Source organism: Perognathus longimembris, chromosome 1, assembly GCF_023159225.1.
Source record: "Perognathus longimembris pacificus isolate PPM17 chromosome 1, ASM2315922v1, whole genome shotgun sequence".
Classification (NCBI taxonomy): Eukaryota; Metazoa; Chordata; class Mammalia; order Rodentia; family Heteromyidae; genus Perognathus; species Perognathus longimembris.
In genome coordinates this window covers 87310855-87335584 of record NC_063161.1, presented here as the reverse complement: position 1 = coordinate 87335584, position 24730 = coordinate 87310855, and the positions used below count along the sequence as shown (strand labels likewise).

The window sequence follows — 24730 nt, the reverse complement described above, 5'->3', positions numbered from 1 at the left end:
AGAAGTAACAATTTCAAGTATTATGTCCGAGGAAAAGTCTCTGTACTAAATACAAAGCCTGAGGAAAGGTAAGTGGGAAATGGACAGCAGAGTTGGGCAGAGCTCAGTGCCAGCCTGGCAGGTGGGGGCAGCGATGTGGGCATGCACTCTCTAGACTGCCCCTCCCCCACCCCAGAACCCCTCTATGACTCTTCCCTGCTCTGTGATGCAGGCCAGGGGTTATAAAGCCAAGCCCCTACCCCCTCAGAACTCAGTTGCTTCAAGCAGCCTTGCAATTCAGACTATGGAGAAGATTCTCTCTTTTCTGAATAGCAGTACTGAGTCATGGATGAATTTAGCTTAGCTTTTTTGGCTATTGACCCCTCATACACCTTTCCGGGTGCTGTGGGGGTCCTGATTTTGTATTTGTGTTACCGGCTGTTCATACAAATCTATTCAACCCTTTGGATCCATGCATACATTCAAAAGGTAAGGGAGTATGGGTGAACCCCAAGAGATTTTGTTATGGTTTATTTCTGTCCTCATGTTATTAAATTAGGACATCTGACAGGAAATTTGAAGATGAAGTACTGCTGTTGTAAAGCATGAGGGCCGGCGTAGGATGGCAAAGTTTTGCATCTGAAGGAGAAAGGGACAGTGACTCGTTACTGTGGTTTAGTTATGAGTGAGCACTCATAAGAATGAGTTGTTTCTGACATGTGATCTTGAGTCCTATCCCCAAGTCAGGTGACCTCTCTCATGCTTTCCTTCCTGCTGAGATGCACAGGAGAGCAGTGCTTGGAACAGAGCCTCGAGTCTGAGCTCTGTCCTCAGTGGACTGTCCTCTGAGGGAGCACAGATCTGATTCCATTCTCTAGCAGAAGACTTCTGAGTGAAAAACCCAAGTGCGTTGTTACAGGTAAAACCCTCTTTTGGGTTTTTCAAATAATGAAAATGTTTGACCATGTCTCACAATAAAATGACAGAGCAATTTTCTGTTAATTAAAATGAATAATTTAATTCCCAGATAATGTCTGAGCTTGCTGGAGAAAGGAGAAAGGGGAAATAGAAATGATTGAAACCCAATTTCTCATTCTTTTCTTTTTGTTCTCAGAATCAAGGCAGACTTACAAGGAAGAGGAGAGGAGCATTTAGAGGTACATTTCATCCTGTTGACATGAATTCATCAATAGCGACCTTTTCTCTTTCATGAGGTGCCAAGGTCCCTGGTCTCAGTTGTTGCACATCGTCTCTCTCAGAAAATGAGCCCTCAGAGGAGAGGCTCACAGGTAGACAATCAGGCATGAGATGCTTCTCTGAGTCCATATTCTGCCAGCTGTGGTCATGAGGAAGTGATAGACCTGGGTGGTGGGTTTCTGCTCACTAGGGGGACAGGTGAAATTTCAAGCCAGGAGGTCAGTGTCCTGGCATTGTATAAGGAGCTATACATCCGGGTGCTCAGATGTATGTCCAAAGTAACCACCATAAGTTTCCTATAGAGACTCCTGCTATATTACATTTATTACACTTCTGGTTTTCCAGGTCGGAGAAGTTTCCAGAGAGAAATTGAAGAGGGGAAGAAGCTTCTTTCTATTTTGAAAAGGTAATTAGCCATTCTTCTTTCCTGGTCCCATTTCACATTATAAACACACCATGGATTAAGTACAGTGGCTAGTTTTCAAAGTGGTAGCCATAGTAATGGGTGTGTGAAAGGAGAGTACTATGGGGTCATAGATGTGTGAGAACCCCATGTCAGTTCTGGCTATAGCCTTGTACTTTTTGTCTTTTGCAGCCCAGTGAATCAATATGATGATGTCCCCTCTTTTCGGAAATTGCTGTGTTCAGACCCCCTCTGTCATGTATGTAACAGAACCACTGCTAAGGTCAGTCGTCTACTCTCTAGGGCCTCCCTGGAAAAAGATGCTGTCTCAGTGTCTGGTTTGGCTTCCACAGCTTCTATGAAAAAGTCACCCTTCACTTGTTCGACAAACCCTCCAGAACATTCTACTCCAGCCACTTCACCTGAACCTTGCCTCTCATCCTCTTCCAATGTCTCTCTTAACAAAGTCACCTCCTTTAAGAACTTACCTCCACCCCCACCACCAGGAGAGAGACTGTTATCGTCTGTTTCTCCCTTGGATTCCCAATTATGTGTGGACCCCTACCTACCCAGAATTTCCCCTTGCCCATGTAATACTGAGGAAACAGGTCTCATGCTCAGACAAGATACCTCCTTGTGTCTGGTAGACAGCCTTGATGTGTTGCCTACTTATGACCTAACAATCACTTATGACCCAACCACCACAGACATTGACCGTTCAAGCCTCTCTATGTCCAAACTCTCCATGCTTCAGCCCCATGGTGATCACTTGCCTCCACCCAGCTTGGCACAGTGTCATAGGGACCAAGAGCTTCCTGACCTTGTAAATTCTTTCGAGGAAGACACCACAACCTACATCATAAATGCGGAAACTCCCTCATTTATGTGCTCTGATGTCCTGACACTGCTGGAGAGACAGATCCGAAAGAGAGGTGATTTCTTGATGTCAGAGGATAAGGAAGATAAAACACAATCTTTCCCCAAACAATCAAAGCCAGAGTGCCAGCCGAATGTTTCAAGGGAATTGTTACAGTCTGTTGCTGATCAGCAAGACTCAACAGTCTCTCTCCCATTTGCAAGCAGCACAGGCAAATTGGGGATTTTTCACATGCACCAGCAGCAGCCCCTATGTCCAAAGGTCTTTGAGGACCATTCAGAGAAAAAGTCTACCCAGCTCTTCTGGGGTCTCCCATCACTACACTGTGAGTCCCTGAGCTCTACTGTCCCTGCCTCAGGTGACTGTCCCTCAACCTGCTTCAATCGAATTATTCATGCCTACAGCACCCGTAAGCCCACAGTAATTTCTTGCCGAACAACTCTGTCCTTGCCTCAGATTCACCTTCAAGCGTTGTCTGAAGCCATTCTCCAATCTCCATCTCATCATCTCCCTTCTGACCAATTCCAGGTCCAGCTTGAATCCCCACTCCCAGTCGTGCCACCTTCTGGATCTCAGCTCTGCACCTGTGGAGTGTGTTTTCACATGCCTCAGAGTGAGGCACAGCTTCTTACACCATCTCAAATTGATTCTCTAGAATATAATGTGCTACAGAAAGTTCAGAAAAACATATGGGGTTTACCCCCTATCATCCAAAAATCCCAGGAAGACTTTTGTCCTCCAGCTCCTCAATTTTCATTTGCTAAACAGGCTTGTAATTCCCATGATTCTTCAGTCTCCATATCTCCTGGAGACTTTCCTCTTGACCATGAGCTCCGGAAAAAACTAGAGCATCACCTTCGAAAGAGGCTCATCCAGCATCGCTGGGGCTTGCCTCATAGGATCATTTCATCTTTGTCACTGATGAGTCCTCTCACAGACATTCCTCAAAACACTGAGACAAAGAGTAGCTATGGACTCACATGGATTCCTAGTTTTACACATTCCAGCAGCAAAGACTTAAACAAAGTTGAATTGAAACAGTCAGAAAAGCATCAGGAGCAGCTCCATGAGAGGAGCTCAGAGATACCTTCTCCAGAGAAGGAAGTGAAGGAACAAGGACCCCATTCACAGACCGGACACATTGATCATCCGTTGAGTCACCCAAAGGTGGCTCCAGATGATCTTCCAGTACCTGACACTCATACAGACCAAGAAAGACTTTTAGGTAGTCATGCAGGGTATAACTCAAGCACCTTAGAGGCAAGTCGACAACGGAGGGAGGCCCTGGAAGTACATTTGGGCAAGAAATTCAATGAAATCAGTAAGGGTCGGACCCCAGAAACTGTGCAAGTTTCAAGGCATTCTGTCAAAATGAAATTTTCCGAGAATTTCCCCAGCCAAATGAAAGAGAAAGATGTGATGCCATTGGAGAGAAAGGACAGCAGCTTGTGCTCTTTCCCTTATGGTGAAAGGCAAAAGATTTTGGAGGATCATATGAAAATTTTTCATTGGAGAATGGTGAATGGCCTTCCACAGAAGGTTCAGGAATCCATAGAAATATTCAGTGTAAAAGAGTTTCAAACACATTCTCATTTACAAACTCCATCCTCAGACTTTCTTATTTCTGGGGCAGATTCTAAAATTGAGGCCTCTGGGCCCCTAATAGGACACAATGAGAACACAATGAAAACAACAGATGTCCCTGTTGTGGATAATTCCCTCTCTGCCACCTTACCTCTGGGCAAAAGAGGACAGGAGATTCTACAGAAATCACCCTTAAATACCATTCGTCAGTTTACAGAGAACAACTTGACAGTTGAAGACAACAAACCCATGGTTAACAGCATAGATAAAGCTGGTCAAAAAGAGGCTGTGGACAGCTCAATGCTGTCCAGAAGACAAGCTGGAACTGAACCTGAGAAACTAGATAAGAATGAGGGTTCCAGCAATAATGCCAAAAAGTTTCAGAGAAAAACAAAGAATTTACCACATTTTCCTATGATTGACAAGTCCAAGGAGCTAGTCAAAGCAAAACAACTCCACAGTTCTAAATCACAACCTAATACCTTCATGACCAAGGAGTCAGGGAGTTCCCCAGTGACAAATGTGACCTCTCATAAAGTAGAAACTACACCGACTACTGAAAATTCCCCAACAAGAACCTCAGTTCCTGATTCTGTATCAGCAGAACTTAAAAATAATCTGATTAATGAGTTGAAGTTAAAACTGGAGAACAGGAAGCAGAGGCATGTTCAGGAAGCTCCTGCTGACCCATCCCCAACTGTCCAGGGGACAATCCAGACCTTGCTGACTAATCACCAGGGTGTCCCCAGTGGGGACACATCAGCCTCCCAGGTATTTCATGTTCAGTCGTGCAACACAGGGACTAGTATGCAGCAGCAGCAGCAGCAGGAGCCATGGGTCCCTAGCCACATGATTCCCAAATGCCAGAACAAGAATTCTCTCGCAACAATCCAGACCTTGCTTACTCATCACCAGGTTGTTTCCAGTGGGGACACAGCAGCTTCCCAGATACTTCATGTTCAATCACACAACAGAGGGACCAGCAAGCAGCAGCAGCAGGAGCCATGGGTCCCTAGCCACATGATTCCCGAATGTCAAGATAAGAATTTCCCATTGGCAATGCAGACCTTGCTTACTCATGACCAGGGTGTCCCCAGTGGGGACACAGCAGCCTCACATGTACTTCATGTTCACTTGTGCAACAAAGAGACTGGTATGGTGCAGCAGCAGGAGCCATGGGTCCCCAGTCACATTATTCCCAAATGCCAGGACAAGAACTCCCCCTCAACTACAAAGAAAGTGAACCCTAAGGCATCCAAACCGTGTGAACTTGGTGGAGGGGATGCAGGGCTGGAGAAATCCCAACTGAGAAGGAAGAGCCGCCCTCCTCCAGACAGGTCAGAGAAGACACTGCAGAGCAAGTCTTCCCTTGCCCTGTCACCAAAGGGAAAGCCTCCTCCTGAAAACAGTTTCAGAAACCAGGTTAAACAATTTTTTCAATGGCTTAGCCCTGGCACAAAACTCAAAGGGCAAGAAAGTTCTTTAGGGAAGGGCAGCTCTTCATCTGCACTAGCCAGAAGTCTAGGTAAAACTGCCTTTTCTAGAAACACAAAATCCCAGAAAGTCACAAAAGATGTTGATCAGGTCCTACTGGAGAAACAGGGGTGCAGGAGGCATGCAGTAGATGTCACCTGCCCCAAAGGGCCCATTTCTTCCTCTGTGAAGTTTGAAAAGACCCAACAAAAGGTAGAGCTAAAGGCCCAAACAGAGAAGCTCCAGAGAGACACCTCAAATTACAAGGCTACCTACTCTAAAGTAATCAATAGTTCTTCCAGTCAAGAAGCTGCCACTGCTACTCAGCATAATCCTATGAGAAATAGATGCATCAAAGATAGGGCCAGACAGCCCCAGAAAAATGTGCCATCGCAGGACCAGGCATTACGTCAAAGGCATCCAGAATCCATGCCCTACAAGGAGCAAGGACCCAAGCAAACACCAACTACCCGTAAGCGCCAACTTGGTCAAGTGCCCCCAGCTGCCCCTACCTTTGCAGAAGGTACCGTGTTGGGAGATTTGTCCCTCTTATTCAAACAGAAGAAGCTTTTCCAGAATTTTCAGAGGGCGCTTCCTTCCTCCTAAGTAACTGACTCCTTACTGAGAATATTGATTTCCCTCAATAAATGATGTTCTGATAAAGTGCTTCTGTGTGTGTGTGTACTATGTTTAGGATGTGGCTTTTGGGTAGCACAGGGCTTGTATTTTAGGAGCGAGAAGTGGGTTCAGTTCTAAACAGCAACCGGTTCCCTGAAGAACAGATCTTACAATGCCCTCAAAAATACTTCACTCCCTGATGATCTGTTTCCTAGCCCTTAGGTTAGCCTTGATGACACAGTATGGCAGCTATTTTCCTTCACTCAGGATGACAGCTTGTCCATATCTGAGTCAAGAGCAGGGTGACTTAGTTATTGTTGAGAATGACCAGAGAATATCATAGCCGTGGGGTGGCTGGGTGGTGGGAAAGAGTCGGGGAAGGTTGAAGCTGAGTGTTTTTAGGTGATTTGGGGGAAGAGTCAAGGAACAGTTAGCACATCAAGAGGCTTAATGTGTTCCAGAAGCACACTTGACCTCACCATTGAGATTTCCCACCTGAAAATCACCTAACCAGTATGAAAATGGTTACCTTCTAGGTCTTTGTCTTCAGGCTGCCAGGGCTTAGGATTTGATGGAGCTGGGCATTGAACTCAAGGTATCACACTTTCTAGGCAGACACTCACTTAAGCCATGCCTCCATTGGTATTTTTGTTTTTCAACCAGTCTTGAGGCTGGTCACTGAGTCCCTGAACTTTCTATGCTCAAGGCTATTGCTTTATGACTTAAGCCACAGCTCTACTTTGACTCCCAGCTTTTTGTATGTGTCCTTATGTGTAGATTCAAGTCTCTTGCACTTTCCTGCCCAGGTTAGCCACCAGTGCTTGGGGCTTGATCTTAAAGCATAGCCATGGTTCCTGAGCTGTTTTTCAAAAATTTTATTCTTTTTTTTTTTTTAAATAAAAATTCAGAGCCAGGGCACTGTCTCTGAGTGGAGCCACTGCTTTACTTCTGGCTTTTTTGTGTAAATCAGAGAGGAGTCTCACACTTTCCTTCTCGGCCTGAGTTCAAACCTTTATTCTCAGATCTAGTCTGAGTAAGATTCCAGAGATTCATGAGCCATTTGTACCCTAAAATGTCTTACTGTCATTTTTTCTTTTTTGTTGGTCCTGGGGCTTTAGTTCAAAGCCGGGCACTGTCCCTGAAATATTTTGCTCACAGTACTCTATCAGTTAAACCTAAAAGCTCTACTTCAGCTTTTTGGTATAAATTGGAGAAAAATCTTGTAAAAATTCCTCCCTGGGCTCCTGGGTAGCTAGGAACACAGGGGTAAGACATCTGTGCCTGGCAACACTGGCAGGTTTTATTTTTTGCTAGTACTAGGGCTTGAACTCAGGGTCTGGGCACTGTCTCTGAGCTTAGTTTTGTTATTTTAACCAGTTCTGAGCTATGTTGTCCAAAGCTAGGGTCCTAGGGCTTAACCTCTGATCATGAACCTTGAACTCAGGGCCTGAGCATTGTCCATGAGCTTTTGTTCAAGGCTAACACTCTACCAGTTGAGCCACAGCTCCCTTTCCAACTATTTGGCATAAGGAGATGAGTCTCACAGACTTCCTATCCAGGCTGGCTTTGAACCTTGATTCTCAGATCTTAGTAACTAGGCTTAGGCATCAGCCACCAGCACCTGGCTGTCCCTAAAAGCCACAGTTTCACTTCTGGCTTTTTAGACACCTTCCTCTGGGGATAAAATAAGGCAGGGATTAAGGAAAAGATGTCCTATAGGGTATAGAGTGAAAAAACAAATGAAAAAGGTAAATAACTTTGTTATTCACAAAAACCCTATGATCTGATCCACCACTGGCTTCTCCCTTTTTGAGTATAAACCAACCAGCTCTTCCTTGGGGCTGACCATGGCTCTGCACAGCTTACCAACTTGATAAAGGCAGCAATGTACATGTCATTGTCCTTTGTCACCAGTATATAGTATAGTGGCTCAAGTCCATAATCCTAGCTATATGGGACATGGAGATGTTGGGATTGTGTGTTGGGATTGTGTTGTGGCACTTGGCCTTAACCAGTGGCTGGGTGTGGTGGTATGCTCCTGTTATCCCAGTTGGGAGAAAACACAATAGCGGAAGACGGTGGTGAGCACCTAACAACATGGGGAAGCACATGTAGGCAGATCATAACCCAGGCCAACTGGGGAATTACAATAATGTGAAAAGGGCTAGAGGCCTGGCTCCTATGGTCTGTCTAACAAGTAGGAGATCCTGAGTTCAATCCCCAGTATGGCACAGTATATGCAGTTGCATAATTCACCATCAGAATGAAGTTTCAGCCTTTGAATTGGCCTGGGCTGGGTGGAGCCAGGATAGATTGCTCATGGATTACCCTTACCTAGCAATTCAGAAAGGAATTCTGGCCTATGCACCCATCCAGGTCACAGATACTTATACTTCCTGATATGTCTGTCTTAGGAGATAATTAAACTAGAGACTTGATGAGCCAATGAACCCTCACCAGCCCTCCTTTACTGGCAACATCGTTTATTTATTTTTAATCTTTTTGTGCCAGTCCTAGAGCCATAAGTAGAACTACTTTTGAGCCACAGCTCTACATATGGCTTAAAAGGTAGTTAATTAGAGATGAGTCCCAGAATTTCCTGCTCAGGCTCGCTTGGAGCCACAACCCTCAGATCCAAGCTACTTGAATATCTAGGATTATAGGCATGAGTCAATGGTTCCTGGCTCTAACATCCTTCACTGTCCCTGAGCTCTCTTTTTCAAGGTTAATGCTCTACCACTTTGAACCACAGCTCCACTTCCATTTAATCTCACAAATAATCTCACTTCCAAATAATCTCACAAAGACTGTTCTGCCTGGGCTGTCATAGAACTGTGATCCTTAAGAGGCATAAGCCACTGGTGCCCAGCCCTAAGATCTTTTATAAAGCCTTTTATTAAAAAAATGTTTAAACATAGGAGCAGATCCGATGACAACTCCCCAAATATCCCCTACTTAACTTTCCCAGTAATTATTTGGCACGTGTGATGCTTTCCTCCCTTTCTCAATCTTTTGCACTAAGACTAAAGGGTAAAGTCCCTTCAGACCTCTTGATATCCATCTCTCATATTCCTTTGATATTTATCACATGAACACTCTCAAATATAGCATAGGTGATTAGTGTTAGCATTCAGTCAACACTGAGGATCTGCTTGAAATAAATCTTCACACATTTGAATGAGTTCTTCCCCTCCTTATTAACAATGTTAGCAAATTCCCTCTCCTTACAAGAAGCAATGTTATCACCTGATCTGGAAGAAGTTTTGTTGTTTTATTGTTAATGAGTTTGTAAGTACTGTAGACTAGAATGAAAATGTCCATAATGGGGAAGGTTAAAAATGAAGCGGGGGGATCGGGACAAGGAAGGGGGGAGAAAAATGAGGAGGGGGGTAACAAGTATGACAAATGTACTCACTACCTTATATAACTGTAATCCCTCTGTACATCATCTTGACAAATTTCAAAACAATGTTTTTGCATTCCTGTAATCACCACAGTAAGCATAATGTGGAAGTACTGAAGTATAAAAATGTACAGGGAAGCTGGGCGCTGGTGGCTCGTTTCTGTAATCCTACCTACAAAGGAGATTGAGACCTAAGGATGGTTGTTTGAAGCCAGCCCAAGTTAAAAACAAAAACAAAAACAAAACGTTGAGACTCTTATCTCTAACTAACCGGAAGTAGAGGTATGGCTCAAGTGGTAGAATGCCAGCCTCCAGTGTAAAAGCTAAGGGACAGTGCCCAGGTCCTCAGTTCAAGCCCTTGTACTGGCACACACCGACACCTTCCCTCCTCCCAGTACTGTACATTATAAAATGGAAATTAGGTTTGTTTTATTTATTTTTTAGTCTTGGGCTTCAGCTTGGGGCCAGGGCGCTGTCCCTAAGCTCTTTTGCTTAGGGTCAGCACTCTGCCACTTTGAGCCACAGCTCCACTTCTAGTTTTCTGGTGGTTAATTGGAGATGAGTCTGAGGGACTTTCTTGCCCAGGCTAGCTTTGAACTATGACCCTCATATCTCAGCCTCCTGAGTAGCTAGGATTATAGGCATGAGCCATCAGCATCTGGCTTGAGTTTATTATATATAGACATTTTCCAGTAGTTAGAGAAGGAATTATTTATTTCTCTGTCAACAGTTAAGAATGAGTGTGGTTTCTAGATAAATATAGTAGGTAAAGAACGTGTATGTACACACATTTTTTCTATCAAAAATTGCCATTAAAAGTAAAGAATTATATAAAACAATGCTTGACACCATTAATTATTAGGGGAAACTTAATTAAATTCACCACAAGATAATACTTCATACCCACTAGTTGGTAACTACAATAAAAAAGATGAGTGGTTAAGACAGTGTGGAGAAATTGGAAGCCTCATAAATGAGCCTGCCAGCAGGAATGTATAATGGTATGGCTGTTTTCCAGTTTCTCAAATTGTTAAATATAGACTTGCCATATCACTCATCAATTCTCCCCTTAGGGATATGCACAAAAATGAAAAAAACAAGTCCACACAGAAACTTGTGCACTAATATTTATCATTTCATTCATTATATCCCCAAAGGGAAAATGAGCCATCTGGCCATTGACCAATAAAGTAGTATGTCCATAAAGTGAAATCATATTCAACCATAAAAAAGAATATTGAACCTGGTGCTGGTGGATCATGCCTGCAATCCTAGCTGCTCAGGAGGCTGAGGTCCGAGGATCACGATTCAAAGCCAGCCGTGTTAGGAAAGTCGTGAGATTCTTACCTCCAATAAAATAACAAAGCTGGAAGTAGAGAGCTATGACTCTAGTAGTCAAGCACTATCCCTGAGCAAATGAAGCTTAGGGACAGCATCTAGGCCCTGAATTCAGACACCAGGACCAGCATACACTCTCTCTCTCTCTCTCTCTCTCTCTCTCTCTCTCTCTCTCTCTCTCACACACACACACACACACACACACACACACACACACACACTACAGCATGGCTGGACCTTGACAAAATACCTGTAATGTTAAAGGAAAGAAAGTTGCAAATGACCATTTACATGGTTTCATTCTTGTGAGGTATCTAGAAAAGGGAATTATGAAGGACACATAGTAGTTACCTGGAGTTAGTAAGTTGAGAGGATCAGATGGGTAATTACTAAAGGGTATAGGCTCCACTACTTGAGCCCCAGCTCCGAGTTTGGCTTTTTGGTAGTTTATTGGAGACGAGTCTTAGAGACTTTCCTGCCCAGGCTAGCTTCAAATCAATGCTCAGATCTCAACCTCTTGAGAATCTAGGATTACAGGGGTGAACCATGGGCACCTAGCCTAAAAGCTTTATTTTTGAAGTCATTAAAATGCTTTAAAATAGACCAGAGATGTATGCACAATGGTGTGAATATTCTAAAACTCGCTTTGTAAACTTGAATTGGAAGAACTACATGGTATGTGAATGATAGTAAAAGATTTAGAAAGTATATGAGAGTTCAAGTGTCAACAATAGGAGAAAATAAGACAAAAATGGAAGATGAAGCTGGGCCTCAATAGCTTATGTCTGTAATCTTACCTACTCAGGAGGCTGAGATCTTGAAGAACACAGTTTGAAGCCTACCCAGGCAGAAGAATCTGAGTGACTCCATCTCCAATCATAACCAGCAAAAAAGCTAAGCTGAGGTACAGCTTGTGGTAGAGCACCAGCTGAGTAAGTTCAAATCCCTCAGTTCAAAACTCAGTATGGGAATAACACATGGAAACTGGAAATTCAGTGGAGGAGAGAAAAGTAACTTACAAAGCAGAGCAAGAAACCTCAGGAGACACATAACATGTTGGCATTAAATTAGGAAGAAACAAAGAATGACATGCTGTAAAGCATGTTTCCTAGAAATTCTACTTGTCTCTTGTTTTATATTGTGCGCCAATAAAAAATAAAATTAGAAGCTGGTGCCAGTGGCTCACATCTGTGATCCTCACACCTGTAATCCTAGCTACTCAGAGGCTGAGATCTGATGATGGTGGTTGAAAGCCAGCACAGCCAAAAAAGTCCAATAAACTACTCAGAAAATCCAGAAGTGGCAAAGTCACTCAAGTGGTAGAGAGCTAGCTTTGAGCACAAAGAAGCTCAGGAACTGCACCCAAGCCCTGAATTCAAAACCACAGGACTGTCCCCTGTACCCCACCCCCCAAAAAAAAGAATGAAAGAAAGAAGAGTAATTAGGCCTAGCTACTTGGGAGGCAGATATTTGGGGAATCTCAATTTAAAGCTAGCCTGCTCATAAAAGTTTGAGTGTGGTAGCATACTCCTGTCATCCCAAGCAACGGGCCTGCACCTGTCATCCTAATAACCAAATGAAGCCCAGATAAGAGACTGTAGTCCAGGCTGGAAGACAGAGCAACACCTTAGCTTGAAAATAACAAACACAAAAATGGACTGGCAGAATGACTCAAGTGGTAGAGTGTCTTCTTAGCCAACATGATGCCCTAGTCCAAACTTCAGAACTGCAAAAAAAAAAAAATCAGGTGTGTGTGTGTATCTGTGTGTAAAGGGGGATACTTGTTGTTTTCCTGTCTCCTGCTGAAATGATAGTTTTAAATATTAAAGTAGACAGTGGGTTCTTTCCTGGGTCAGAACCCAAGAATTTGTTTTATTGATTACTGTACTGGGAATTTACTGCAAGCCTCACTCTTGCTACTGCTACAACTATTTTTAAGTTGGCATTGTTTACAGGTTCTCAGTCTTTACTTTTTATTTGACCATTTCCCAATAATTTATTTTACTGTTTTATGCACACACACACACACACACACACACACACACACACACACACACAAACACTTTGAGAGCATCTTGCTATGTAGTACTAGATGGTTTTAAATTCATTACATTACCCAACCTGGCCTTTATCTTTGAGCCTTCTTCTTTTTTTTTTGGCCAGTCCTGGGGATTGTACTCAGGGCCTGAGCACTGTCCCTGGCTTCTTCTTGCTCAAGGCTAGCACTCTGCCACTTGAGCCACAGCGCCACTTCTGGCCATTTTCTGTATATGTGGTGCTGGGGAATCGAACCCAGGGCCTCATGCATACGAGGCAAGCTGCCATATCCCCAGCCCCTATCTTTGAGCCTTCTGAATGCTGGGATTATAGATGTGTATGATCACACCTGGCTCCCTATGTGTCACTTTTATAACCTCCACCTAAAATACTTTTGGTGGAATTTATCTTTTTGCTCAGACACTAAAGTGCATTTATATTTGTGAGTCCAAAGGATGATTCAGAACCAAATTTATTTTTAGGGGTGGGGAAGGGAGTCAGTCATGGAGCTTGAACTCAGGGCACTGTACCCAAGCTTTTCTGATCAAGGTTAGTACTTTACCACTTTGAGCCACAGCTCTACTTCTGGTTTTCTGGTAGTTAATTGGAGATAAGAGTCTCACAAACTTTCCTGCCCAGACTGGCTTTGAACTACAATCTTCTGATCTCAGCCTCCTGCCTGAGTAGCTAGGATTACAGGCATGAGCCACGAGTGCCTGGCTAGACTTTTTTAAATAACAAAATCTAATAATACCAGTTAGGCAAAATTATATGGGGTGACTTTTTCTGAACATGGAGACTTTCTTCAGTCAAGGGTGGGTAGATGAGAGGCGGCAGTACCTCCTCCCAGATAGAGACAAAGGAGACACAGAGGTTATACTGTGTGGGGCCAGGGTGGATTCATCCGACTCAGTGAGGGGAGTGAGGACAACAAATGGTATTACATAATTTCAGCTATGGATAAACGACAAAACTTTAAGGCTTTAAGGGTATACATATTAAGCATCTAGCTAATATGGGAAGTTAAACAGATACATAAATACAACCAAAAAGGACATCTTGTTTGAACACATATAGGGAATCCCATAGGAGTTTCAGTGGAATGAAAATAGGTGAGAAAAAGAAGGTCTTACACAGCGGCAGTATGTATAGATGTGGTTGCAAATGAAAGCACTGTTATATATAATTTAACTTAATGCTCATTAGAGGTTATGTGACACTAAACAGAAGCACAATTCCCAAATCAAAATGAGTTTGATTGTGTGGGTTCTGACAAACAAGCAGAATTTTTTTTAAGTACCGGGAAGGGTTTTAAGTACCGTGTGGGTTTGTACAACAAGGAAGCTGCAGGCAGAGCACTGTGTGTGGGTGGTGGGGGCTGCATCTGAGTCATTTCAAAGATCCGGGTCATAATCATTTCAAGGATTATATGGGATCCAAAGGGAACTCAAAAGCAGTAAAGATTCTCTTTTAGTATATAGGTAGCAGGTGGAATGAGTAGAATATTTCACTGGGATAAATATATGGTGCAGTGAAAGGGTGAAGGAGATGGAGGGTCAGCTAGAGGGATCAAAAAGATCCCCAAGACATTGACGGGTGTGCTCAGTTGTGTAATGGGGAATGATTATGGATTCATCTTCCATATGTTGCCCTCTCTCCAGCCTCTAGAACCGTTGATTTATATGTTACAACCCTGTGATGCAGTTTTACACTGCAAAAAAATGTGGACTTGTTGTCCAGCTTCTGATGATGTGGACCATGTTTTTTGACTGAGGAACTGTAGGTGCTGAGCTCCAGGGTAAGTTCCTTGACTTCCTCTGTGGATCAGGGTTCCTCCTGTCTCTTTGTTACTGTCCCTAATGTGTTGGTTAATCTCCATTTGGGGATTTCACAGCTATCTTTGTGTTGCCCATTTCTAAGCTCTGTGTGTGTGTGTGTGTGTGTGTGTGTGTGTGTGTGTGTGTGTGTGTGTGTGTGTGTGTACTGGTCCTGAGGCTTGAACTCAGGGCTTGGGTGCTATCCCTGAGCTTTTGTGCTAGTGTTCTACCACTTTGAGCCATAGCTCCAATTTAGGTTTTCTGGTGATTAACTGGAGATAAGAATCTCAGAGACTTTCCTGCCTTGACTGGCTTTAAACCTCCATCCTCAGATCTCAGGTTCCTGAGTAGCTAGAACTATAGGCATGAGCCACTGGCACCCAGCTCATTTCTAGTTTTATTTCATTGGATGATTTTTTTCTTTAATGTTAAGGTATGTTTCACGACCCAGAAGTGCAATTTTAGTGAGCTTCAGAAGAAAGTGAATTATTTGATAAACATGAGTGAGACAAAATTAATTGATGATGCTATATTCTGACTTTCTGCCTCCTGAATTTGTGAGTTATTGACAGGAATCAGTATTAGTAGTGGATTGACTTATTTTTCATTGCAGTTTACCAGTTATTGCTTCATGTATTTTCTTAGATGGATGTACTTTGATTGTCATGCTTTTTTGAAGATATGATCCCATGGTTGTTATTATCACTGATCTTTTTATCCCTGATAAAGTCTGCTTTATCTGAAATTAATAATGCAATTCTTTTTTCTTTACATGTTTTGGAGATGTCTAGGTATTTTGAGCACCTCACAAGATTGCTGTCCGAAAATGAGGTGGCCACAAAGTGATCCTTTCTGGTGACAGTAAGAAGACGGTTGTGCTGCTGCTGCTGATTGGTCTGAGATTCTTGCTACCTACCTGTGCAACTTCAGTTATGTAATCCATAATGGCCTCAAACTCAGGATCCTCCACCCTCTGTCTCCCAGGTCCTGGAATGATAGCTGTGTAAAACCAGGCCTGGCTCAACCTGTTTACTTTACTCTTACTTGTTCTGTGTTGTAAATAACATGGAGCTTTTTCAATTGGTGCTTACTATCTTTCCCAGGCTGATCTCAACTCCTCAGCTCAAGGGGTCCTCCTGCCTCAGCCTTCCAAGTAGTTGAGACCATAACCATGGTCCATTGTGCTTTGTGAGAGTCTTGTTTTATTTTTCCCTTTCTTTATTAAATCTGTTCCAACAATCTATCTTTTCATTGCTACATTTAGACCAATAATTTGCTAAATATAAATATAGTTGAAGTAATATTGATCATGTCTACATCTGCTCACTATTCACAGTACTTATTCTTTCTTCTTCTTGCCATTTTTCTGCTTTTAATGACTTTATTTTTTATTTAGATGTTTATTTTTAATTGTAAATATTTAAAGCATACATGTTATTGATGTACCTAGTGAAATTGCCCCTATAATTAATTAGAGTCATTGTCTCCTAGTTGCCTTTTATTTTTCTTGATAAAATCAACTCTAGTATACATAATAATATTTATACATTAGGTCTCTAGGTTTATTCCTTGACCAGAGGCCTAAAGAAGCAGTCTCCAGGTTTTGTAGAGACAGCAGGCTTATACAGCAAGCAAATACCACAGGCTGCAAGATTTAATTTCTGTTTTTATTAATCTATTCAATGTAGCAATGTGTCATTGCAAATTTGACTGTCAGAGCTTGAGTTATAGAATGAGTCATGGAGTTAGCATGAAAGCCAGTACCAGGGAACTCAAGAGAATTTAACTCCTATTTGGAGATAATTTCCAGGTACCTGTTGTGTAAGGACTCTTCATCAAGGGCTATGTGTGGGCTTAAAGATGCTGAGTTCTGGCCAGGGGTCACATAACAAGTCATGCCTGGTACCCAGATATTGCCTCTATTCAGAGAAACACTGGAGGAGGCAGCAAGAGAATTTGCTCTCACAGTGCATGTAGGAAGTGATCTACCCTAAATGAGAAGGCAGCGAGAGTGGTTCTAGCAGATGATTATGTGAGTTTACTAATGCTTTGCTGTGGGAGGGAGGTTGTGCTGGCAATGAATGATAAGAGAGGATAATTTCCTCGCTAGGGATAATTGCTGTACCTACTTATGCAACTTTAGGTAATCTTCCATTTGTGGCAGGATCATTTACCAAGGTATTGATTGCTGTTTCTACTCTTTGCCACAGAGACAGGGGCGGGGGAGGGTGAGACTCCCCAAAGAATCAAAGTTAACTTTGCATTTTGGTCTTCCAGGAACTGCTGCATTCTTGGTCTCAAGGGTTCTTAATGGCTTTTATGTTTCTTGATGCAAAACAGAAGCTCTGGGACACCCTTAGGTGCAATCCAGTTTGTCATGGGAGAGGGGAATTTAGCTGGGTGTTCCTGGGAGGGAGGAGTTGAAGCACATCCCAGGTTATTAGAGAGTTGCCTAATGGTTGCAGTCGCTTCAGTAACTTGAAAAGGAGAGTATTTCAAAGGTAGTTTTCTTAAGTGGATGGCTCCTGTGTGATGTCCTCTAGGAGGCAGCAGGGTTTCTTAAGGGATAAAACATTTGCTGAGCTTGGTGTGGGTGTCTCATGCCTGCAATTTTAACTATTCAGAAGGATAAGATCTGAGAATGGTAGTTTGAAACCAGCCTCGGCAGGAAAGTCTGTGATACTCCTACATCCAATAAACTATCCCCCCCAAATCTGGTAGCAGAGCTGTGGCTCAAGTGGTAGAGCACTAGTTTTGAGCAAAAGAAGCTCAGGGATAGCACCTAGGCAGATTTCAAGCCCTTGGACTGGTACACACATTAAAAAAATGCTGAGATGACTTATTATTAAGTTTCATTATCTTCAGAACCATAACAAAACACCTCAGTGGCCAACCTTAACCTACTGTTTAGCAGTGAATACCAAACTAAATAGGTAAATGATCTTTAGGAATGACAAATACTGGTATCTCCTTGCCCTTCAAAGTTGGGCATTTCAACCAGATTCAGTTTGGAAAAACTAAGAGCTACTTGCTGTACTTCAGTGTTGTGGAAAAATATGGGCTTTTATATATATTATGTCATTCAGTATTAACAAGGCTATAAGGTAGCTGTTTTTATCCATTTATTTATTTATTAATTGTTTGTTTGTCAGTCATAGGATTTTAACTTAGTGCTTAGACTCTGTCCTTGAGCTTTATTTGCTCAAGGCTAGTGATCTACCACTTTGATCCACAGCACCACTTTGGGTTTTATGGTGGTTAATTGGAGATAAGAGTCTCAGGGACTTTCCAGACTAGGCTGGCTTTGAACTACAATCTCAGATCTCAGATTCCAATCTCAATCTCAATCTCAGATTTAAGGCTCCTGAATGATATACGTACGTGTGAGCCACTGGTGCCCAGCTATTTTTATTTTTATTCTTGGTGCCACTGCTGGAGCTTGAACTTAAAGCCTTAATGTCCTTGAGCTCTTTTGCTCAAGGCTAGAGTTCTACCATTTGAGCCACAGCTCCACTTCTGGTTTTTTGGTGGTTAATTGGAGTTAAGAGTATCATGGACTTTGCTTCCCAGGCTGACTTTGAACCACAATCTCAGATCTCAGATCTCAGGCTCCTGAGTTGCTAGTATTACAGGCGTGAGTCACTGGATCCTGGCTTATCTTTTTAGTTATTTATTTATCCTGTTATTTTTTAAACAAGAGGAGGAGTATAGAAAGATATACAGATATACATACATACATACATACATACATACATATTTATATCTATATGCATACATACATGTATATAAACATATATGGCTTGTATGAAACAGAAAAACCCCTTATATTGTGAGGGATTACTTGGATATTAATGACAACTAATATAATGAAACTGACTTAAATAAAAAAGAGAGGCTTTTGACTAAGTCATATAAAAACGTCTAGCAGTAAGGTTAGATGCAGGCAGCAGGGTTCCTATTGGTCCTTGTTTTCTATTCTTTTCTTGGTGTTGGTGTTTAGAGTTGAGCAAGTTCATAGCTACAGAGTCCCATTCACTGTACATTACCAACTTCAGGTGGGCCACATGCCTATTTCTAACCAATGAATGTATGTTTTCAAAGACACTGAATGATCTTTTTGGCCAATTCCTAGTTATATTACATCTTTAAAATAAGAGTGTTGAGGCATGACAATTTCCATTTGCATGTCATCTGAAACCGAGAAGGGATTAGTTCTGCAGAAGGCAAAAGTGGAAATATTTCCAGGTGAGTGAATAAGGTTGACCTTAGTCAACTTACAGTGGAGTCTACCATAATTCTGTCCTTGCTGTTTCCTTTTGTGTTCTTCTCCAAGCGATGCTATGGACAGAAGCTCAGTTTCTGGAAGAATGCTCGTTCTGTGGAGATCTTGGGAGGAGAAGGAGATGGGATGATGCCCAGGGCAGGAGCTTAAAGTAGGGGTGATCAGTGGGAGGACATAACCTCTGTGTGTATAAAGAGTAACCTGGTCTCTCATTGTCTACTCCCATGTATCTTAGAGCCCTTTTACTCCATTCTAGTTTACTGTAACGTAAAACTCTCACCAGGATGGCAGAGGTCCTGGCTTATGGACAAGTATGTCTTACCCTACCCAATAGCGATCACTTTGAACATACTCATGGAATACAAGCCACTTTAAACTTTCTCCTTGTTTATCCACTAACATTTTGTCTTAATTTCCTCTCCCCCTCAAAATGTCCCATACTTAACCACAAACCTGTATAGTTCAGCACAAACAATGTTCACATTCTGAGTAAAAATTTGATCATCCCTTCTAAGGCTAAATATCCCACTCAAAAAAAAGCTAAAAATTCTCTATCAGAATTTACTATCTTTATTAATTTGGATTCTCAGTTTTCCATTGGCTTCAACTCAGTCTGTTGCAGTCAATATTTATTTTGATTGTTTCAGATTTTGTAACTTTGATTTGACTTGTCTTTGTTCTTTTGATGTATGACTGTAGTCTTTTCTTTTCTGACATGAAATTATGTTTCAGGTTTAAGGTATATTTTTCTTGTATCTGTATTGAGTTTAACCATATTTTTGAGTAGCCCTGATTCCTTTACTGTATACACATTTGGTCACACATTTAAATCCTGATTAGTTTTTCTACTTATATTGAAAACTATAAGTTCACACTAAAGCTTCCTTCCAGCTGTAGTCTAACACCGCAGGGTTGCTTTTAGCTTTCATCCTTGCATTTTAGTGAATTATTTGAGAAATATTGCCATCTTTAATATAGTGAGGATATCTGCTTAGAGATTTGTCCATAAGCAACCTCTTGTCCCCACCACTGTCCTTTCTGTGTCATGATGCCTTCTTTCCGTGAGGACTTAGACATCCATGAGCTCAGCAGCTGTGTTATGTAGACACCCTCCTCAGCCTCCTGTATCTAACACCCTATACCAGGCAATTCTTCTACACCAAGCCCCTCTGCACCCTGCTTGGTCTCTGAGGCTGTGCTCTGAGATCTTGTTAGCAGCTCTGATAGCCTGTCTCCCTTCTCTTTTGGTATGGATTCTTACTTTGCTCGGCTTACCTTAATAATCATCAGATGGAATTATTTAGAAAGAGAAGAGAGCAAGAAATACTGTATTCTCTTCCTCCTATTTTATTGAAATATTGACACAAAATTGCATATATTGAACATACATAACTTGATGAATTTTGATGTATGTGCATGTATTAAATCATAATCAAGATAAGCACATTCAAGTTTCTTAAACTCACTTTTCTTTTTTTGGTAGTGTTGGTACTGAAGGTTAGACTCAGGACTTGGTGCTTGTTCAGTAGGCACTCTAGCACTTGAGCCACATCCCAGCCTTTTTACTTTGAGTTATTTTTCATATAGGGTTTTTGCCAGAGTGGCCTGAACCACATTTCTTCTTAGCCAACAGATGCTTCTCAATGCATTCAGCTATTGGCTGAGATGAGATCTCACTATTTTTTTTTTAAACTGGGGCTAGCATTGAAGCTTATCTTCCTCAACTCTACCTCCCAAGAGAGCTGCGATTACCTGCATAAATGCCACACCAGGCTCCCATTCATTTCTGAAGTTTCTTAAATTAAAATTTTTATTTTGAAAAATGAAACAGATCCACATAGAGTTGTAAGATATAATAGATCTCATGTACACTTTACCTGTTTGCACCAATGGTAATATGTTAACAAAACTATAATAAAATATTACTACTACTGATATTGACATTAACATCATCAACATGATCAAGATGTAGAGAATTTCCATAACTGGAAAGATCATTACTGTGGTTACGTTTTAGACACACCCACTTTCCTCCTACTTTTACTCCATCTTATCTGTAACATTTTTATAGTTTCTTCGTTTCTGTAATATATCATGTATCATTTATAAGTTAATAATACATATTATATATTTTATATACGTGATTATATATAAAATATATAGCATATCTATCTATATCTATAGCTAAAAGTGTATACTACCGTTATCTATAGTTATCTATTGTAACCTTAGGTAAATACTGTGTGTAGAATTTAACTTTTTGAATTTTTTTTGTATGTGTGTACTAGCACTGGAGTTTGAACTCAGGGCCTGGATGGTGTCCCTTAGATTTCTTGCTCAAGGTTTGTATCTACTACTTGAGCCACAGCTCCACTTCTGACTTTGAGCTGGTTAATTGGAGATGAGTCCCAAGGACTTTCCTTCATAGGCCGGCTTTGAACCTTAAGCTTTACATCTCAACTTCTCGAGTAGCTAAGATTGCAGGCATGAACTACTACTGCCTGACAGGATTGGCTTTTTCTTGCTTGACTCACCTCTGGCAATTCATCTAGGTTGTTGCATTTGCAAGTGATTTGTTCTTTGTATTTCATGGTTTTGCTTGCTAGTGGTGTGCCAGTTTGCTTTCCACCCATGGAATGACCACTGGGTGGTTTCCAATTTCTATAAACATTTATGTACAGATTTTTGTGTGAACATAAATCCTTATTTCTTGGTCATAAACTGCTGAATATAATTGCTGAGTTGGATGGTAGCTGCATGTTTAGTTTCATACGAATCTTTCAAATGGTGACTGTACTGCTCTACTTTTCCACCAGCAAAGTAAGAGTGATCCAATTTCTTATCAGCATTGTCAATATTTGGTGATATTATTGTTTTTTTATTCTAATTTTAGCCATTCTTGTAAGTGTGTACTGTGTGTATTCATGGTAAACTTTGATTTCCTGATTGGCTAATGGTGGTGAATATTTTGTATATGCTTATTTTCTATGTGTATTCTTTTGGGTGAAATGCCTCTTTGTCTGTCATCCAGCTGGACTGTTAGTGCTGTTCCTGTTATCCATTATACTGATAATATCGATACATTATATCAGATATGCAATTTGCAAGTAGTTTCTCATCATTTGTAGCTTCTCTTTGTCCTCTTAACATAGAGTTTTGCAGAGAGTAGTCCTAAAGTTCCCTATTGTTCAAAAAAATGTTTAACCTTTTCTGGATTGTGCTTTTGGTGCCATAACCAAGAGTTCTTTGCTTGGTCTTATATCTGAAGACATTCCTCCCCTCCATTTCCTACAGATTGTATGGTTTTGAGTTTATATGTGTGTTCACAATTCATTTGGGTTATAAGGTGTGATATTTAGAGGTTATTTACATATTTTTCTAAAGATATACATTAGCTCAACATTGTTTATTGAAAAGCTACATGTGATCAAATTATTTTTCTACGTGGGCAAAAATTCTCCTGGAGTGTATTTATATAGATATATTTCTGAGATTTCTATTCTGTTCCATTGATCTTTGCATCTATGTTTATGTTAATACCATATATAATAAATCTTAAAATTGGGTAGACTGGATTCTCCTGCTTTGGTTTCCTTTCTCAAAATTGTTTTTAGCTTTTCCATTTCCTTTGATTTCCCTATCAATTGTAGTGTAATCTTGTATTCAAGTAATGTACTGGGAGTTTGAGCATCACTGTTTTAAGTATTTTATCCATTTGGAAAGAGCTGATCGTTTTTTGTTTTTTTTGGCCAGTCCTGGGGCTTGGACTCAGGGCCTGAGCACTGTCCCTGGCTTCTTTTTGCTCAAGGCTAGCACTCTGCCACTTGAGCCACAGTGCCACCTCTGGCCGTTTTCTGTATATGTGGTGCTGGGGAATTGAACCCAGGGCCTCATGTATACGAGGCAAGCACTCTTGCCACTAGGCCATATTCCCAGCACCCTGAGCTGATTGTTTTAGTACATTAAATCTTCCAATTCATGAACAAAATGTGGCTTTCCAGTTATTTCAGTCTATGTGTTTCTTTCACTGATATTGCATAGTTTTGAGAACACAAGTCCTGAGCCTGTTTTGCTAGACTTACACCTATTTTATTTAGTTTTTAATGGTTGTACCTGATATTACATTGAAATTTTGTTTCTATATATTCATTAGAATGTACATGTTGAAACGAGAGACTTTTGTTTATTTTATATCCATTATGCTGAACTCACAGGTAAGTTATAGTTTCTTTTCTTTGTATGTGCATATTCTCTGATATCTTTCTATGTAGACAACCATTTCATGTACAGATAGAGACTTTTATTCTATCCTTTCTAATCTTTATGCCTTTCAGCCCCTTACTTAACTGAAATGACTAGACCTCCCACCATTGTGTTTAGTATTTCATAATAAGTATCGTGATAGCTGTAGATTTTTTGCTTTGCTGCCCTTTTTCAAGTTGGAGAACTCTCTTTTTGTTGTTGTTGTTCTTTGTCTGAAGTTTTATCATGCATGGGCAATGAGCTATATCATGTTTTTTTCCTGTATTGATTGATATGATCCTGTGCTTTCTTTTCTCTAGTTTACTAATAGGTGGGATTATTTTGTTTTTCTAATTTGAACCTGTTGTTGGAATATTTATGCCAGTGATAGGCCCTACAAAGCCTAGGGCTTGTTTGGTGATGTAGATCAATAATGGAGTGCTTGCTTAGCATGCATAAAGCCCTAGTTCTATTCCCAGCACTGTCAAAAATAAGCAAGTGAGTGAACAAAGAGTTAAATCTCCTACTATGAGATAATTTTCTTAAAGATGCTTGCATACATATTCATAAAGAAGACTGGTTTTGTAGTTTTGAAGATTTTATACTCAGAGTACCTTATTTCTGTATCAGAAATTATTATGCACCATAAAATGAATTGAGAAGTGTTTCCTGCTCCTTTGCTTTCTGGAAAAAAACTTACATAAAATTCATATTGAAATAATTCAGTTAATCACAAATAACAAAATAATTCTAAAATAATTCTCACAAATAATTTGCATATTTAAAATAATTCTTAAATATTAGATTGAATTTTCAAATGCAGCCATCTGTCTGAGATTTTTTTTTTTTGAGGCAGAGTTTTAAATTTTTCAGTTTATTTTCTTAGTAGTTAAGATGTTATTTAAATGATGTATCCCATATAAGGTGAGTTGACATAGTTTGTTTTTAAAAGTTTTTTTTTTTTGTAAGATTTTATTTTAGTGCTGAGACCTCTCTTATTGTTCTTTAAATATCTCTAGTACCTGGTGACTTCTCTGTCCTTTCTGACATTCATGTCTGTGTTTTCTTCTTGCTGGTGATTCTAACTAGAGCTTTATTAATTTTACTTCTTTCCTGAAGACTAGCTTTTGGTTTTATTCAGTTCTTTATTTTATTTGTTTTATTTAATTGATTTCGCATCTTGCTTTTGTGATTTTTATTTTTCTACATTGAACTTACTTTATTCTTCCTTTTGTATTTGCAGTAAAAGCTAAGTCATAGCTTGATTTGAAGCCTTTGTTTTCTAATGTAGGGATCTAGTGCTAGAAATTTATCTTTAAGCATTCTTTTTTTTTTTTTTTTTGGCCAGTCCTGGGCCTTGCACTCAGGGCCTGAGCACTGTCCCTGGCTTCTTCCCGCTCAAGGCTAGCACTCTGCCACTTGAGCCACAGCGCCGCTTCTGGCCATTTTCTGTATATGTGGTGCTGGGGAATCGAACCTA

At 40.8% G+C, this 24730-nt stretch overlaps 1 protein-coding gene across 1 annotated transcript; it reads left to right on the top strand.

Moving 5' to 3' along the window:
* The first annotated feature begins 283 nt into the window (after positions 1-283).
* LOC125352165 (spermatogenesis-associated protein 31D4-like) lies at positions 284-6119 on the top strand. The gene is given in 4 exon segments (XM_048347298.1): positions 284-332; positions 335-468; positions 1479-1582; positions 1772-6119. Coding segments are annotated over 4 exon segments (4635 nt in total).
* Positions 6120-24730: the final 18611 nt, after the last annotated feature.